The sequence below is a fragment of the Theropithecus gelada genome, chromosome 6 (assembly GCF_003255815.1).
Source record: "Theropithecus gelada isolate Dixy chromosome 6, Tgel_1.0, whole genome shotgun sequence".
Classification (NCBI taxonomy): Eukaryota; Metazoa; Chordata; class Mammalia; order Primates; family Cercopithecidae; genus Theropithecus; species Theropithecus gelada.
The window spans coordinates 128,031,872-128,051,399 of record NC_037673.1 but is presented as its reverse complement, the minus strand read 5'-3'; the positions used below and the strand labels follow the sequence as shown (position 1 = coordinate 128,051,399).

The 19,528-nt window shown below is 38.5% G+C and overlaps 1 protein-coding gene and 1 pseudogene across 3 annotated transcripts in view; both read left to right on the top strand.

Annotated features, from left to right (window-relative positions):
- The window catches only part of FNIP1 (folliculin interacting protein 1), a 159,081-nt gene extending 140,108 nt beyond the window's left edge, over positions 1–18,973 (top strand). For all 3 annotated transcript variants that reach the window (XM_025387404.1, XM_025387402.1, XM_025387405.1), the window contains 3 exons: positions 8,700–8,897; positions 13,489–13,604; positions 15,924–18,973. In XM_025387404.1, the coding sequence (XP_025243189.1) occupies positions 8,700–8,897; positions 13,489–13,604; positions 15,924–16,002 (393 nt within the window). In that variant the 3' untranslated portion in view covers positions 16,003–18,973. The remainder of the gene's footprint in view (positions 1–8,699; positions 8,898–13,488; positions 13,605–15,923) is intronic.
- On the top strand, positions 302–1,418 carry LOC112625904 (annotated as a pseudogene).
- Positions 18,974–19,528: the final 555 nt, after the last annotated feature.

Here is a 19,528-nt window from a genome sequence, read left to right as displayed (position 1 = left end):
ATGCAAAAAACCTGGAAAGATATCTCAAAATGCCAGTGTACAATAGTGGTGTTATTTGCAATTGGGAAAGTTTCATTTCTTGTAACCTCCAGAATAATGTCTGCGCCTTAGCAGGACTCAAACTCCTCTCCTCGTTTCAGCCTGATGGCTTCCTTTTAGCTTTACAAAAGCAGTTGAGTTTTGGGCAAGGCCTATTATCATTTAAACTGTAGCCTGGGCCACCAAGACTGTGTCCACCCTGCAAGCACAGAGCCTCACCCTCACCACTCCACCGCCCATCCACACCCGCCGCCGGTTCACCATGGATGATGATATTGCTGCGCTTGTCATCAACAACAGCTCCAGCATGTGCAAGGTCTGCTTCGCGGGCAACAATGCCCTGGGCTGTCTTCCCCTCCATCATACGGCACCCGAGGCACCAGGGCGTGATGAAGGGCATGAGTCAGAAGGACTCCTATGTGGGCGACAAGGCTCAGAGCAAGAGAGGTATCGTGACCCTGAAGTACCACGTCAAGCATGGCATCGTCACCAACTGGGATGACATGGAGAAGATCTGGCACCACACCTTCTACAACAAGCTACATGTGGCTCCCGAGGAGCACCCTGTGCTGCTGACTGAGACCCCCCTGAATCCAAGGCCAACCACAAGAAGATGACCCAGATCATGTTTGAGACCTTCAACACCCCAGCCATGTATGTGGCCATCCAGGCCATGCTGTCCCTGTACACCTCTGGCCGTACCACTGGCATCGTGATGGACTCCAGTGATGGGGTCACCCACACTGTGCCCATCTACAAGGGTTATGCTTTCCCCCATGCCATCCTGTGTCTGGACATGACTGGCCGGGACCTTACTGACTACCTCATGAAGATCCTTACCGAGCACAGCTACAGCTTTACCACCATGGCCGAGTGGGAAATCGTGTGTGACATCAAGGAGAAGCTATGCTATGTTGCCCAGGACTTTGAGCAGGAGATGGCCATGACAGCCTCCAGTCCTCCCTGGAGAAGGGCTATGAGCTGTCCAATGGCTAGGTCATCACCATTGGCAATGAGCTCTCCCACTGCCCCGAGGCGCTCTTCCAGCCTTCCTTCCTGGGCATGGAATGCTGTGACATCCACAAAACTACCTTCATGAAATGTGACATGGACATCTGCAAAGACCTGTATGCCAACACAGTTTTGTTTGGCGGCAACAACATGTACCCTGGCACTGCCAACAGGATGCAGAAGGAGAGCATCACTCTGGTGCCCAGCATGATGAAGATCAAGATCATTGCTCCTCCCGAGAGCGCAAATACTTCATGTGGATGGGCGGCTCTATCTTGGCCTTGCTGTCCACCTTCCAGCAGATGTGGATCAGCAAGCAGGAGTGCGGTGAGTCCGGCCTCTCCATCGTTCACCACAAATGCTTCTAGGCGGAGTGTTACTTAGTTGCGTTACACCCTTTCTTGACAAAACCTGACTTGTGCAGAAAACAAGATGAGATTGGCATGGCTTTATTTGTTTTTTTGGTTTTGGTGGTGATTTTTTTTTTTTTTTTTTTTTGGCTAGACTCAGGATTTAAAAACTGGAACAGTGAAGGTGACAGCAGTCGGCTGGAGCGAGCATCCCCCAAAGTTCTACAATGTGGCCGAGGACTTTGATTGTACATTGTTCTTTTTTCTAATAGTCATTCCAAATATTGTGAAATGCATTGCTACAGGAAGTCCCCTGCCCTCCTAAAAGTCACCCCACTTCTCTCTAAGGAGAATGGCCCAGTCCTCTCCCAAGTCCACACAGGGGAGGTAATAGCATTGCTTTCATGTAAATTATGTAATGCAAAATTTTTTCATCTTCGCCTTAATACTTTTTTGTTTTACTTTGAATGATCAGCCTTTGTGGCCCCCCTTTTCTGTCCCCCAACTTGAGATGTATGAAGGCTTTTGGTCACCCTTGGAGTGGGTGGAGGCAGCCAGGGCTTACCTGTACACTGACTTGAGACCAGTTGAATAAAATTGCACACCTTAAAAAAAAAACAAAAATACTGTAGCCTAAATGTCTTCCAAAGTTAGCTTGGCCCCATATCCCAGGAATAATTAAGGGAAAGGCAAGATGGGTTTTGGGTTAACTTAGTTCACTGTTATGATGTTCTCACTAATACAACTTTTGCAAAGGTGATTTCAGTATCATAGAAGGGCCCATGTAGTAAAAGAAATAAAAATCACTCTTGAATAATATGAACCCTTCTGCTAGATTGTCTAACGTCAACTTGTTGTTTGGCCTTGCTGCTTCTGTGTCTTGTTCCTCATTGTCTGGCACTGGTTTGGAAGCACTCATCTCCATCGAGTTGTCTTCTGTTCATTCCTCTGGTATGGTGTCTGTTAGCTCTCTTGAATTTCTGCAAGATCCGTATCTTTTTTTTTTTTTTTTTTTTTTTGAGATGGAGTCTTGTTCTGTCGCCCAGGCCGGAATGCAGTGGCGCGATCTCGGCAAGCTCCGCCTCCTGGGTTCATGCCATTCTCCTGCCTCAGCCTCCCCAGCAGCTGGGACTACAGGCGCACGCCGCCATGCCTGGCTAATTTTTTTGTATTTTTTAGTAGAGACAGGATTTCACTGTGTTAGCCAGGATGGTCTCGATCTCCTGACCTCGTGATCTGCCCGCCTCGGCCTCCCAAAGTTGCAAGATCCATATCTGGAAAGCCTTCATCCACCATTTTTTTTTTTGCCGTATTTACAAACTCTTTCATGATTTCCTTGATTGGCTCTGTTGTTAAATTCTGTGCGCAACATCTGGACACAGTTTTCTCCAGCAGGAAGTTATTGTTTCAGGCTTGATGGCTTTTGTGGCTTTTTCTATAACAGCAATGGCATCTTCTATGGGGTGATTCTTCAGACTGTCATGATGTTCTCTCCACTGGGGTTCTTTTCCATAGCACTGACAATCATTTTTAAAGAATATTGTGTTTAATGGTCCTTATGGCACCCTGATCTAGAGGCTGAGTTAGAGATGTGTTTAGGGGCAATTAGACCACTTCAGCACTCTCAGTGTTAAACTCATAGGGTTCTGGGTGGCCAGGGGCATTGTCCAACATAAGAACTTTAAAAGGCAATCACTTACTGGCAAGGTACTTCTTGATTTTAGAAATAAAGCATGGGTGGGGCCAGGCGTGGTGGCTGATGCCTGTAATCCCAGCGCTTTAGGAGGCCAAGGTGGGCAGATCATGATGTTAGGAGTTCGAGACCAGCCTGGCCAACATAGTGAAAACCTGTATGTACTAAAAATACAAAAATTAGCCAGGCGCAGTGACAGGTGCCTGTAGTCCCAGCTACTTGAGAGGCTGAGGCAGGAGAATCCTTGAACCTGGGAGTTGGAGGTTGCAGTGAGCCTCCTGGGTGACCCAGCAAGACTCTGTCTCAAAAAAAAAAAAAAAAAAAAAAAGCATGGGTAGATTCAATCCAGAAAAATAGTTTTTGTTTTTCAGGCTTTCTTACTGTACAATCAGAAGACTTGCAGGGGTGGTGTTTATCTTTTTTCCTTCAAGGTCCAGAGGTTAGCAGCTCTATATATAAGGGTAGTTCTGATCTAATCCTGACTGCATTTACACGAAACAGTGGAGTTAGCTTATCCCTTCCTGCCTTAAATCTTGGTGCTTGCTCCTCTTCCTTACTAATAAATGTACATTGTGGTGTCTTTTTCCACAATAGGGTACTTTCATCTGCAATAAAAACCTGTTCAGGCAGGTATCTTTTGTCCCCTATGATTTTCTTGATCGTGTCTAAGAACTTGTGTATTGCCTCTGGGTCAGCAAAAGCTGTCATCTTGATATTTTTTAAGCTATAACTCTTTCTAAAATTATCAAACCATCCTTTCTTAGCATTAAATTCTCCAGCTTTAGATCCTTTACCCTCCGTTTGCTTTAAGTTGTCATATAATGACTTCATTTAAAAAATAGTAATATTAGAGTCTATAGTTAGAGCTTTCTTACAGCAACCCTGTACCCACATAAGAGCTGCATTTTCATTATGACATTTAAAAGGTATTCTGCAAAAGTGCATGTTTTTCACACCTAGTGGCATTGCTGCAGTGACAGCTTCACAAATTTCCCTTTCTTATTTTACAACAGTCCTCATGGTGGATTCATTGATCTTGAAATGATGGGTAACCACAGCTACTTAATCTATGGTCTATATCAAGCCATTCAAGTTTTTCTTGTAATGTCTTAACTTCTCTCTACTTTTCTTGAGAGCATTTCCAGCATCACTAGTGGTACTCCATGTGGGTCCCACGATATTATTCAGGGTTTGCTGTATCACACTAACCATGATGAAAAATACATGAGAACCTTTAGACATCAGTTTCATTTGTTATCTTTTTGTCTTTTTGTTTTATTAGAGACAGAGTCTCACTCTGTCACCCCGACTGGAGTCCTTGGTGCAGTCATAGCTCACTGCAGCCTCAACACCTGGGCTTGAGGGATCCCCCTGCCTTAGCCTCCCAAGAAATTAGTTTTTTTTTGTTTTTTTTTTTTTTTGAGATGGAGTCTCGCTTTGTTGCCCAGGCTGTAGTGCAGTGGCGTGTTCTCGGCTCACTTCAAGCTCTGCCTCCCAGGTTCACGCCATTCTCCTGCCTCAGCCTCCCGAGTAGCTGGGACTACAGGTGCCCGCCACCAGGCCCAGCTAATTTTTTTTTTTTTTTTTTGTATTTTTAGTAGAGACGGGGTTTCACTGTGTTAGCCAGGATGGTCTCGAAAAGAGAGTAGTTTTTAACTGAGATAGGCTGTTTATTGGAGAGCGGAACTGCTCGTGCAGAGATGATTAAGTTGGCAGGGTATTTGAAGTACATACTTGCAGCACTTGAACTCTGGGCAATAGCAACAGGAAGTGGCTACAAAACTATTACAGTAGTACAGTAGGTACTACAGCTAGTTTTATGCAGTTATAATCATAACTATATTATGTTATAACTATATTAAGTGTTATTTAAACTATATTAAACTATATTAATATGTCATAAGTATATTAAATACAAACAAATGTATTTAATACTATATATTAACATTTCTCTGGGCTGCGAATGTCACCTTGTATGCTTTGTGTGTAAGTTTTTATATATTTTAACTTATAGTAGATTTGTGTGTATTTTACAGTACTAAATGATAAAATATACTGTCTACATTTTTTTGTTTGTTTGTTTTGAGATGGGTCTTACTATGTTGCTCAGGTTAGTCTCTCGAACTACTAGGCTCAATTGATCCTCTTCAGTGGTTTGACCATTGAAGCAGAAACAGTAGTAATGATAAAATATACTATCTACATTTGTTTGTTTGTTTGTTTGTTTGTTTTGAGATGGGTCTTACTATGTTGCTCAGGTTAGTCTCTCGAACTACTGGGCTCAGTTGATCCTCCCACCTCTGCCTCCCCAGTAGCTGGGATTACAAATGCACACTACTGTGCCATGCATCCACATATATTTTATGTATTATTGACATGCCTAACTTTTTCTTATTTTCCATATTTCTAGGCTACACAGTTTTGTCTCTTTAAGTTTTTCAAATTGTTGCAAATTTCCAAAAACTTTACCCAAATATTATATTGGAAAAAATTGGCATTTAAGTAGACCTTCAGTTCAAACCCATGTTGTTGGTCAGCTGAATATATTTCACAATATCACAGACGTATATATCTTTGCCAAAATTATATTTCCATAATTAAGTGATGAATAACAAAGTGTTTTATCCTTGGCAAGAGACGAATAAATATTTGAATACTGTTTTATAAAAAACAAATATAAATTTGGGGCTCCATGGAAAATCTTCCCAAGGTATATTTCTGGACTTTTTGCCATTCTCTTCTTATTTCTCTATATCATTTCCCACAGATGTAGCCATTTGCATCTACTTCTATTTCTGAGTCTTACTGAATTATCCATGTTCTTCTCCCATTTTTTCACCAGTAATTCTATCTATACACTTCAATGTCATATTCCTATGTCCCTTTCACTGCGAAACTCCCTATCACACAGATCCCACGATTGCCCTCCTCTGCTTCCCAGCACTTGGTTTCTGCTTCATCGGTAACCCTTTTTTTTTTTTTTTTAAAGCTAGATGTATTCATTTTGATCTCCCTCACAAGTCTCTGAGTTCTGTTGTGTTTGTTTCTTGTCTAGGAAGCAGCTTTATTCAGAGTAGTTGTTCATTAACTAGGCAAAGTAATATCATTTGAGGATGCTAAACCTGGGCTTATCCAGGAGTAAACTTTTGTCCTTATAGTAGTACCTTATCCTAATTGTAGTTACATTAAAAGTTAGAGAGGAAAAGCCATGGGTCTGAGTATTTCATATTATAAATGTTTTACTCTCAGTCTTGTTGCTGCTATTCTATTTGGCCAGTAGTAAAAAAAATCCTTACCTTTCCAAAAAGAGAAAAATATTAAAGGTAGGGTCACTATCTGTTTCTGGCAGTCATGCTCTGTACTTAATTGTCATTTTTGGTCTTTGTTTGTAAACCAGGGGAAGGCAAGGACATAGCCATATGCCTTGTGGCTTTTTCATGACTATGTATATATGAGTTAAAGTATTATTTTTCACTGTCTTAACATTTTTAACAATGAAAGTAAATACTTGTGATAAAAATTCAAACAATAAGGGCTGGGTGTGGTGGCTCATGCCTGTAATCCCAGCACTTTGGGTGGCCAAGGTGGACAGATTGCTAAGTCAGGAGTTCGAGACCAGCCTGACCTACATGGTGAAACCCTGTCTCTACTGAAAGTACAAAAATTAGCCGGGCATGGTGGCACATGCCTGTAATCCCAGCTACTCAGGAGGCTGAGGCAGGAGAATCACTTGAACCCGGGAGGCGGAGGTTGCAGTGAGCTGAGATCACGCCACTGTACTCCAGCCTAGGCTGGCGACAGAGTGGGACTCTGTCTCAAAAAAATAAAGAAAAATGAAAAAATTCAAACAGTGTAAAGATATACAGAGTAAAAAGTAAAAGTTCTTCATACTCTTAATATTCCTGCTTCTTCACAGAAATCTTCAGTACTGCATACTTGATTTGAGTATTTTCTTTCTTTTTTCTATACATGTTCATTTAGATGTAGATCCAAATTTTTAGAAACATAACTGTATGTATAGTGACCTTTTTTTTTTTTTTTTCTTTTTTTTTTTTTTGAGACGGAATTTTGCTCTTGTTGCCCAGGCTGGAGAGTAGTGACACGATCTCAGCTCACTGCAACCTCTGCCTGCTGGGTTCAAGCCATTCTCCTGCCTCAGCCTCCCTAGCTGGGATTACAGGCATCCGCCACCATGCCTGGCTAATTTTTTGTGTTTTTAGTAGAGTTAGGGTTTCACCATATTGGCCAGGCTGGTCTCAAACTCCTGACCTTAGGTGATAGGTCCACCTTGGCCTCCCAAAGTGCTGGCATGACAGGCGTGAGCCACCACGCCCAGACTGAATTTTTTTTTCACTTAACAATGTATCTTGGAGAACTCTGTTACATGTTTTGCTGTGTCCCATTTTTAACTGCTGTATTCATACTCCGGACAGATGTCTTAGTCAAACAGAAAAATCTAATTCATGTAGGCAGCAAAGTACTTCATGACATCAAGGAATACCTTCTCTGGTGCTGACGGATATTAATGCCTGACATATGGGGATAGTTAGCACAGAATCTTACCATTGACTTATTTGTGTGAATAAGTCTTGTTTTTTTTGTTGTTGTTGTTGTTTTGTGGTTTTTGTTTTCTGTGGTTTTTTTGAGATAGTGTCTTACTTAACTTTGACCCACAGTGGAGTGCTGTGGCACAGTTTTAGATCAGTGCAATCTTGAATTCCTGGGTTCAAGCAATCATTCTACCTCAGCCTCCTAAGTAGCTGGGATTACAGGTGCTTGCCACCATTCCTGGCTGATTTTTTAGATTTTTTTGTAGAGATGAGGTCTGGTTATGTTGCTCAGGCTAGTCTCAAACTCTGGGCCTTAAGCAGTCCTCCCACCTCAGCCTCCCAGTGTGCTGGGATTATAGATGTGAGCCACAGCATCTGTCCTGTCCTGTCCTGTTCTATTTTCAAAATGTTTGTTAGGCCAGGTGCAGTGGCTCACGCCTGTAATCCCAACACTTTGGGAGGCCGAGGTGGGCGGATCACAAGATCAGGAGATCGAGACCATCCTGGCCAACATGGTGAAACCCCGTCTCTACTAAAATACAAAAAATTAGTCAGGCATGGTGGTGCATGCCTGTAGACCCAGCTACTCAGGAGGCTGAGGCCGGGGAATGACTTGAACCCGTGAGGCGGAGCTTGCAGTGAGCTGAGATCGCGCCACCGCATTCCAACCTGGCGACAGCCAGACTGTCTCAAAATAAAATAAAATAAAATGTTTGTCTCTTTCAGGGTAAAAAACATTTTCTTTCAATTGCCTGGCACATAGTTGAGAATACATTTGTCAAATTAATGAATGATCAAAAGACTGTTGAAAGTTAAGTTCTGGACTAAATAATACAAAGTCCTTGTAATGAATACAAAGTATCTATGATGATATCTATAATATGTCTCAGGGTATTTGTTAATGAGTTAATTATTTTCCTTGGTCAAGGAGATATTGAAATATTGAAGTTTAATTTTTTTTTCTGTTTTTGTTTAGTAAACCTTCATTGCTGAATTACCATTATTTTTGGAAATTTCATTTGCTAATCATAAGATGAATTATTCTTTTATTTCCAGCATCCAGTTTTGGATGAACCAATAGCAGAAGCTGTCTGTATTATAGCTGATATGGATAAATGGACTGTTCAAGTGGCCAGTAGCCAGAGACGAGTGACAGATAATAAATTGGGAAAGGAAGTATTGGTTTCCAGTCTTGTGTCCAATCTGCTTCATTCCACACTTCAGCTTTATAAGCATAACTTGTCTCCAAATTTTGTAAGTATGTGTAACGACATTTGCATTACTTTAAGCACTGCTTAAAGCTTTCATCATTGTTTTTCTGAAAAAAAGCTGTTAGGGACTGAATGTTTGTGTCATTACCTGAACTCATATATTGAAGCCCTAATTCCCAGTGTGACAGTATTTGGAGACAGGGTCTTTGGGAGGTATCTAAGGTAAGATGAGGTCTTGAGGGTGGGGTGCTCATGATGGTATTACTGGCCTAAGAAGATGAGGAAGAGAGAGAAAGCTTGTTCTCTCTCCACCATGTGAGGACACAGTGAGAAAACGACTGTCTGCCAGCAGGAAGAGAGCCCTTACCAGAACCCAACCATGCTTGCACCTTGGTCTTGTATTTCTAGCTTCCAGAACTGTGAGAAAATAAATATCTGGGGTTTTTTGTTTGTTTCAGACAGTGTCTTAATCCCATCACCTGGGCTGGAGCTCAGCAGTGCGATCTTGGCTCCTTGCAGCCTCGACTTCTTGGGCTCAGGTGATCCTCCTGCCTTAGCCTGCTGAGTAGCAGGAACTACAGGCACGTGCTACGACGCCTGACTAATATTTTGTATTTTTTTAGTAGAGACGGCATTTTGCCCCATTGCCCAGACTGGTCTCAGACTCCTGAGCTCAAGTGTTCCTTCTGCCCCAGCCTCCCAAAGTGCTGAGATTACAGGCATGAGCCACCATGCCCAGCTATATATCTGTTTGTTTGGTTTTTTTTAATCCACACAGTCTATGATACTTTGTTATGGCAGCCCAAGCTAAGACAGAAGGGGATGTGTACATGTCTGTATGTTCTGATTTCAGCAGCCAAAATTTTTGATCATGTGTAGTATAGTCATGCAACATGTCCCAACTTTGTGTAGAATGCCAGTACATTCTGGATCCTCATTGTCATGTCAGGACTTTTACTGATCTCTTTGTAATACTGGTAACCTCTTACTAGTAAAAGACCCCATCTCTAACTTTCAAGGTTCTTTCTTTCACTCATTAGGAGAACTATAACATAGCATAGTTAAAAAGCTCTGTAGTTCAAGATGATAAAGGATATCTATGACAAACCCATAGCCAGCATCACACTAAGTGGTGGAAGACTGAAAATATTTCCCTAAGATTAGGAAAAAGACAATGATACCCACTTTGACTACTTCTGTTCAACATGCTACTGAGAGTTTTAGCCAGAGCAATCAGGCAAGAAAAATACAAAAGACTTCAAAATTGGAAAAGAGGAAATAAAATTATCTCTGTTTGCAGATGACATGATTTTCTCGTACATAGAAAACATAAAGATTCCACAAAAAACTGGTGGAGCTAATAAGCAAATTAAGCAGATTTGCATAATACAAAACACATAAAAATAAGTTGCATTTATGTATACTTATTTGAACAATGAACACTCTGAAAAGGAAATTAAGAAAACAATTCCACTTACAATAGCACCAAAAAGAATAAATTACTTAGGAATAAATTTAGGGAGACAAAAGACTCACTTGTACACTATAAGGTACAAAACGTTATTGATAGAAATTAAGGACATATGTAAATGAAAGCACTTCCCATGCTCTTGGATTGAAAGAATTAGTATTATTAGGATGCCATTACTATTCAAAGTTATCTACAGATTAAATGTAATCCCTATCAAAATCCAATTGATATTTTTTGCAGAGATAGAAAAACCCATCTTAAAATACATTAAGAATCTCAAGAGACCCCAAAGAGATAAAACAATCTTGAAAAACAACAGTGTTGGTAGATTTCACATTTCTTGATTTGAAAACTTACTACAAAGCTACAGTAATCAAAACATTGTGCTACTGGCATAAGGACAGGCATACAGACCAGTGAAGCAGAATGGAGATCCTAAAAGTTAACCCTCACATGTAAGTTTAATTAATTTTCAACAAAGGTGCCAAGACCATTCAACAGGGAAAGAAGTCTTTTCAACAAAAGATGCTGGGAAAACTGGATAGCCACATGCAAAAGAATTATGCCATATACAGAAATGAACTCCAAATGGATCAAAGATTTAAGAGCTAAAACTATAAAACTTACAAGAAAACCTGGGGGATAATCTTTTTGACATTGGATATGGCAGTGACTTCTTGAATTTGAAACCAAAAGCATAGATAACAAAAGTAAAAAAATAGATACATTGGACTTCATGAAATTAAAAACTTTTATTAGCTATCACAGAGTGAAAAGACAACCTATAAAATAGAAAATATTTGCAAATCATATATCTCAAAAGGGATTGATACTCAGAATATATAAATAACTCCTACAACTCAACAGAAAGCAAACAATTGAATTAAAAAATGGCAAAGGTCTTGAATAGACATTTTGCCAAAGAAAATATACAAATGGCCAATAAGCACATGAAAATATGCGCAACATCATTAGGCATTAGGGAAATGCAAATAAAACCACAGTGAGCTGCCATTCAATACCTGTAAGGATGACTATGATAAAAAGAATTCACAACAAATAGTAAGTATTGACCAAGATGTGGCGACGTTGGAACCCTCATGCATTGTTGATGGTAATGTAAAGTGGTGCGGGAGCTGTGGGAAAAGTTTGGCTGTTCCTCAAAAAGTTTAACATTGTATTACCATATGATCTGTTAATTCCACTTCTGTGTTTATACTAAAAACAATTAAAACCAGGGATTCAGGCAGTATACTGTTGCTCATAGAAACATTATTCTCAATAGCCAAACGTTAGAAATAACCCAAGCGTCCATCAGCAAATGAATGGATAAACAAAATTTGGTATAATACATGTAATGCAATATTTACTCAGCCATGAAAAGGGCTGAAATTCTAATACATGCTACAACATGGATGAACCTCATAAGCATTATGCTAAGCGAAATAAACTAGACACAAAAGGACAAATATTGTATGATTCCACTTATATGAGGTACCACAAATAGGCAGATTCATAGAGACTGAAACTAAAATAGTGGTTACCAGGAGCTGCGGGAAAAAAGAGAATAAGGAGTTATTGTTTAATGAGTACAGAGTTTTTGAGATGATGAAATGTTCTTGAAATGAATGGTGATGATGGTTGCACAACACTGAATGCTCTTAGGACTATGAAATTATATACTGTGAAGTGGTTAATATAGTAAATTATATTACATATTTTATATCTGCATATATTTTGCAGTTGAAATTTTCTTATGGCGTTATCAGCCTAAAGCATTGTGAAAAAAACATACACTATAAAACCACAACCATTTGGTTGTGTTTTTCCAGTAATAAAGTGGATTTTTATTAGGAGCTTTTAATAGCTGATTTTCATTGGAAAGGAACACTTTGCAAGAATTTAATGTTTAGCGCCTGAAACTTCTGTTTTTTTCCTCAAATATGTTTAGCATCAATTCACATGATAAATCACCTATTTTAGTAAATTGAACAAGTTAATTGACATTAAACAAAATGTATGTGTTTTAGGTTTTTGTTGTTATTTTTTTTTAACGTTTGTCGCCCAGGCTGAATTGCAGTAGTAGTCATGGCTCAATGCACCCTCAAAACCCTGGGCTCAAGCAGTCCTCCTGCCTTAACCTCCTGAGTAGCTAAGACTACAGGCACATATCACCATGCTCGGCTAATTCTTTTTTTTTTTTGTATAGACAGGGTCTCACTATGTTGCCCAGGTTGGTCTCGAACTCCTGCCCTCAGATGATCCTCCTGCTTCCACCTCCCAGAGTGTTGTGATTACAAGTGTGAACCACAATGCCCAGATGTGTTTTAATTTTCAGTCTTTCAGCTTAGAAATTGGGGAACTACATAGCATTCTTTATGAACTTTTGCAAACTGTTTTTTATTCTCCACAGGAGAATACATCCTTTCCTGTGTAAATACATTTGAAAAGTATTAATTTGTAAAAATTTTACATTTATCAAATTTGGAATAAAAACATAGTGAAAGCAGTTTTGGAATGGATAGTAGTGATGGTTGCACAACATTTTGACTGTACTTAGTGCCACTGAAGTATACTTAAAAATGGTTTTGGGGCTGGACACGGTGGCTCACACTTGTAATCCCAGCACTTTGGAGGCTGAGGTGGGTGGATCACCTGAGGTCAGGAGTTTGAGACCAGCCTGGCCAACGTAGTGAAACCCTGTCTCTATTAAAAATACAAAAGAAATTAGCCGGGTGTGGTGTGCATGGCTGTAGTCCCAGCTACTCAGGAGGCTGAGGCAGAAGAATCGCTTGAACCCGGGAGGTGGACGTTGCAGTGAGCTGAGAGCATGCCATTGCACTCGAGCCTGGGTGACAGAGCGAGACTCTGTCTCAAAAACAAAAAACAAACAAACAACAATGGTTAAAAGGGCAAATTGTATGTGTATTTTTAGCACAGTTAAAAAAAAATGATGCTGTAGAAGGTAATCTTTGATATGAGCTAGAAAAAGGTTCACTTCCCTCTTTAGCTGAAACTACATACTTTAAAAATGTGCTCCAAATTTTAGTTCATGTTGAAATAAATAAACAGAATTGTCAAAAACATTATGTTTTGGAGTTTGCCATGACTGAGAGTTGCAAACTGTTTTCTGACCTGGTTCTTGGTTCCTCCCTAACTACAGTGTGTAATGCATCTTGAAGACCGGTTGCAGGAGCTATACTTCAAAAGTAAAATGCTGTCTGAATACCTGAGGGGGCAGATGCGTGTTCATGTCAAGGAGCTGGGAGTGGTTCTGGGGTATGTTAATTGTTTCTTTTCTGGCTTTGCTTTCATTGCTCTGTCATCGTGCAAGGAATGTTCCTCAGAATTGCCCTTTCTTCTTTTATGTATCTTCTCCTATTAGAAGCTGGAGGCTGTTATCATTTAGTTTGCCCTGTACCATATAATAACCTGAAAGGCATTATCCTTTGTGCCATTATATACAGTCGGTTGAGAATATAATCAGAATGAATTAAAATCTGAATTTTTTTCTGAGAAAAATAAGTACATACTCATTTTTATTTATTAAATATGTTGCAAACTCATTATTCCAAGTATCTGCCCTGCCTTCTAAATGAGCTGATTGAGGTAACAGAAGTCTGAGGATGGTAATACGTTATCCATATATTACTCCTTCCTCCCCATTAACTATATATTATGTCTGTCTACTCTGCATTATTCTCTGGTAGAAAACAGTTATCAAAAATGCTTACTGAAGGAGGAATGGGAAGTTGGTGGGGGAGCATAGTATGGCCCTATTTCATTATGTTCTGTGGTCACTTTTCTTGGGTTCTCTGGCCACTTTAGGTGGGTTCATATGAATCATTTCTTGAAATGCCATTAAAGAAAGCAAAACAAGCTAGAACTTTTATCTAATTTTGCTTTTATGATGGGAAAAGAAACCAGTATCACTGAGAACCTACTGTATGTCAGAAACCAAATTAAATTTTTTTACTAGTGTTATTTCTTAATTCTTGTTATCATCCTGCAGTGTGTAGGCAATGTTATCCAGGTTGGAAACAGATGATTCTGTAAGTTAACATGCCAGATGTCACACACACTGGTAGGACTAATTAGGGATTTGAATGACTCTATATCTTTTTTCCTTTAGAACCTATTTATATTCTGTAGTACCACACTGTTGGTCCAGTCCTGATGATTTTGACTTGAGTTATACAGAGAGAATTGTTCTCCAGTATTTGGAAAATCAATTAACAGGATATAATGTTGTTTTTCTGGGGAGTAAGGTGTGTGTTTAATGCCTTTATGTAAAAATATTTAAGACAAGTTTTAAAAAGTAACATACATATAACCAAAATTTACAGTGCATTTTGACATACAATGAAAAGTGTCATTGTCTTCTTTCCCCAACTTCCAACCCCTACTCAAACACTGTTAACAGATTGTTTTATAGAATTTTTAAATGAATATTATTTAAAAATCTAACGACTTATACTCTTGTGTCCTTGTACAACTTTCCTTTTCCTGTATCTTGAATGTTCATATAAGCACATAATAATCTCATTCTTCCTAATGGCTGTCTAGCATTCCATTAATGTTGGAATTTAGATTATTTTTAGTTTTTTGCTACTATAAACCAATGCTAGACTGAATATAAATCTCTGACATTTGTAGGATAAATTCCTTGAAATAGAATTTTTGGTTAAAGGGCCTGTATTGATAGATAGTTTGATAGATTATACTGAATACTCTCCAGAAAGTTTCAATATGAATTCCCACAAACAGTAAGAGGCGCTGTTCTCACTACTGGCTGTAACCAAATTTGATCTTTGCCAAGCTACTAGCTAAAAAATGGCATCTGATTTTATTCACGTTTCTCTAACCATGAGGGAGTCTGATTAATATTTTCTATGTTGATTGGCTATTTTTCTTTTCCTGTAAATTTGTGGTAGGATGTATTTTGAAGTAGCTCCCATTACTTCCAATACATCTTATTATAGAAACATCTGAATCTAAAACAATCTGGGTACACACTATTACTGTTTTTGGTTTTTTTTTTTGAGACAGGATCTTGCTCTGTCGTCGTGCTGTTGGTACATGGTTGACTTCAGCCTCAACCTCCCAGGCTCAAGAGATCCTTCTGCCTCAGCTTCTAGAGTAGCTGGTACCATGGGCACACACCACCATGCCCAGCTGGTTTTTAAAATTTTTTCATGGAGATAGGGTCTCAATATCTTACCATTATCTTGCTTAAGTTGGTCTTGAACTCCTGGGCTTAGCAATCCTCCCACTTAGGCCTCCCAAAGTGTTGGGATTACAGGCATGAGTCACCGCACCCAGCTGTTATTACACTAGATTGTATTTGTTAGTCATTGTGCCTTGCCCAAATTCATGTTCCATCAGCATGTCATTGAGACACTTTCCTACATTTACGACGATGTTACTCATATCTGTAGTTCTGTGATTTATTTACTGAAAATTTTTCATTTTGGCCAGAGTGGCCTAGCTTCTTAACTGTTGAGGTATAGTGACCTTACAGGTGGTAGTTATTGCCTGTAGAGTTCATGTCCTCGGTACAGAAAATCAAAACTGAATTTTTTTTCCCCTTTATTTCAGGATTGAATCCAGTGATCTTCCACTTCTGGCTGCTGTAGCAAGCACTCACTCTCCATATGTTGCACAAATACTCCTTTAATATACCTAAAGATTGTTAGAAATTGGTGGGAAAATAAGTAGAAACCAAGGAAGCAGACACAACATGCATTTATGGAGATTCTTTTTCCCTTTTAGACTTCCATCTGAATGAGTCAGTCACCAGGGTATCCTGCGTAGCATTGTGTATTCTGTGTATGTCAGATGGCTTTTTCTTTTTGACTGGACTTTTGGGTGGTGGTAGATTTTTAAACAAATGAAATTAAAGCAACAATAATTTTGAAGCATTTGAAAGAGCCAAAGTGTATGGTAGAAATTTCTACAAAATGAATATTATCAAGAGTTTCATGTGATCACTGCAGTGTTGTCACAACTCATAAATAGCAACAATGTCTCATGATTTAATGGCTCAGAAATAGCTATTTCATTAGTTTTTAATTTTTAATTTCTAAGGTACAGAGATCTATAAAACCTTGATTGTTTGTTAGTTTTGCAATTCAAAACAGCTAATTTCTGGTTATTTCTCAAAATAAGTATTTTAAACAACCTATTAATTATAACAAACTCAGAATAATTGAGTGTAAATGTGTTATGTTATCCACCCAAGTGTACATATGTACCTATTTTTTTAAAAAAGCAGAGGTAGAAATACAAGATTGGTAAACATGCCTTTAAAAAATATATATTTTCAACTAGTATTGTCTATAATGCTGAAATGTTACTTATGGGTGATTTTTCTGTTTCACGCACTCTAAAATATAAGTAAAGCCAACCTTTTTTTTTTAAGGCTGAGATTCCCAAAATGAGAATACTACTTTATATCATTTGTTTGTAAGTATGAGCTATTCTTACAAATATTAATATTTGCATATTCACTAATTTAACATAAATGAAAATTAGGATTAAAAATTGCACCAACGCATTGGCAAAAACAATACTATATTCTTTAAAAGTGCTCAGGTAGCCAAGGCCCTTGCTTTTGGTATCAGCCCTCATGAACCCATAGGAGCTGAATATTTGTTTCACTGCTTAATAATACTCAATTTACACTAATAGAACTCATAACTCTTAAAATTATTCTTTTTTTTCCTAAGAGCCCCTCCCTTCCAAAAGCGCATTTTTTTTCAAAGATTTTCACTTCTCAATTGTTGCCTTTGTACATACTATAGAATGTTGCTTGTAAGAAAGGCTAATACGGAACCAAACTCTTGTAAGTAATGTAAATAGAAAGGTGGGTGGATAAAGTTTTCAATACTCTCTACTACCTCAGTTTACTTGAATACTACATTATAGTTTATAGCTTATCTGGTCTAAGAGACTTTTAATGCTAGTAGTAAAGTTGGTTTCTGCTTTCATTGACTATTTTCATCATAATTTCATCATTGATTAAAAAAAGAAAACCACTTGTTCAGTTATTAAATATATTTACTATATAACACATCCATTCTTGCTGTTTAAATTTTCAATAGATAATGGAAAGTTGTCTTTGACCTTGAATTTACAGCATTGGGTCACATTTTGCCTTGCTCTGTATGTATTCAAGAGACCTCCAACTAGACAAAGAAGAAATGGTTGTTTTAATGGAATGTAAACCTGAAATTGGTGGGTCTGCAATCTGTTTGGCCCATGACCTTTTACCTAGTCCCAGTTATTACCTGAGTCTCCCATGGATGACTTGCTGCCAAGGAGTGTTTGTGGATATATTTTCTTTGGCTTAATTATCTTATTCTGTACATTAGCAAAATTATCCAGTTGTCTAATTTTGGAATTCTATGAGTCAATCCTTTTGGCAGAATTCAGAATATTAAAAAGTTCATACATTTGTGGGTCATTGTACCTTTTTTTTTTTTTTTTTGAGACGGAGTTTCACTCTTGTTGCCCAAGCTGGAGGGCAACGGTGCGATCTCAGCTCACTACAACCTCTGCCTTCCAGGTTCGAGTGATTCTCCTGCCTCAGCCTCCCAAGTAGCTGGGATTATAAGTGTGTGCCACCACGCCCAGCTAATTTTGTATTTTTAGTAGAGATGAGATTTCACCATGTTGGTCAGGCTGGTCTTGAACTCCCGATCTCAAGTGATCCACCTGCCTCGACCTCCCAAAGTACTGGGATTACAGGTGTGAGCCACTGTGCCCAGCCTTGTACATTATTATTTTTTATTGTAGCTCTGTGTAGCAGTTGGATAATGTCTGGGTGTTTCCTTAACCATCAAACTATTCTTTATTTAAAATGTTTAATAACCATTTAGAAATTCTAGTCCTCAATAAGTGGGTGGCTCATGCTACTGTTGTTCATAAAGCTAAGCTTTGCTGGGAAGGAAATGACCTATAGTTTCTTAAAGAATCATTAATCCTTATAGGATTCGTGAGTTACTGTTTTTCTCCTCCCCCTCCCTCCCATTCCTGAGTTTTATAATCTAATCCCTCTATAATTTCTATTACCTTCATCATAGTCATTCTTTCCTTACGCAAAGCCCAAGGAATGAGCTGCTGCTACTTTGAAGTGTAGTCATTATGATGAATGTGAAAAGAGTTTTGGCTTGTTGGAAATAATTTTTACAAGTTATGGTACAGACAGTTACATATCAAAAAAAAAACCCTGTTTATTGAAACAGGAAATAAAAAAGGGATCTTTTACATTGTAGAATTAAAACTAATTTTTTCTTGTATATAAACTAATTGGTTTGATTTTAAATATTTCTGGCTTTTATTAATATGTCTTAATTTTGAGTTTGAAAATGTTAAGTGCAATAAAAACATACTAGTACAGATTTTGTTTTGTTCCAATTGGCATACTCTGGGGATGATCACTTAAAAAAACAGATTTTACATAATGCCTACTTCTGGTAGATGTCTTATGAGATTGTTTGCTTTTTCTAAGTTACTTAGATGTTGGATATGTAAAATGTACATAGTTGTTTCTTGTTCTGTATACATTTCTCAAATGTACACTTGTATTATAATAACTTCCCAGTTCTAGGGGATATTTGTGCAATAAATACACATGTCAATTTGATGGATGGTGTTGGTCTTTCTTTCATATATTAAGGTATACGTAACATTATGGACTGATGTCAGACCACCTAGATTCTTGTCCAAAGTTTGACACTTCTAAGGATGTGACCTTTCCCCATTGGTATTTCCATATTGGTAATTTAATAGAATCTACCTCATGAGGTGGTTGTGAGAATCAAATGAAATAATGAATGTTAAGGATTTAGCTTAGTGCTGGCATACTCCAAATGCTAAATAATTTTTGGCTGCTACTTTTACCAGATAATCTGTCCAGCCTTCCTCCTGTGGGCCCACCCCCCACCTACTGTTGTGAGAATTTTTAACATATGTTCTTATGAATAAAAACATAGTAACAGAAAATATAAGAGTATCTTCTTACAGTGAGAAATTGAAAAGTTCTTTAAATGCTTTTATGAAAGCAAACAACCCAACAATCTAAAACCCAGAAGTTATGTAATGTTAAGAAAATTGTATTCAATACAGGCCAGGTGCGGTGGCTAATGCCTGTAATCCCAGCACTTTGGGAGGCTGAGGTGGGCAGATCACCTAAGGTGAGG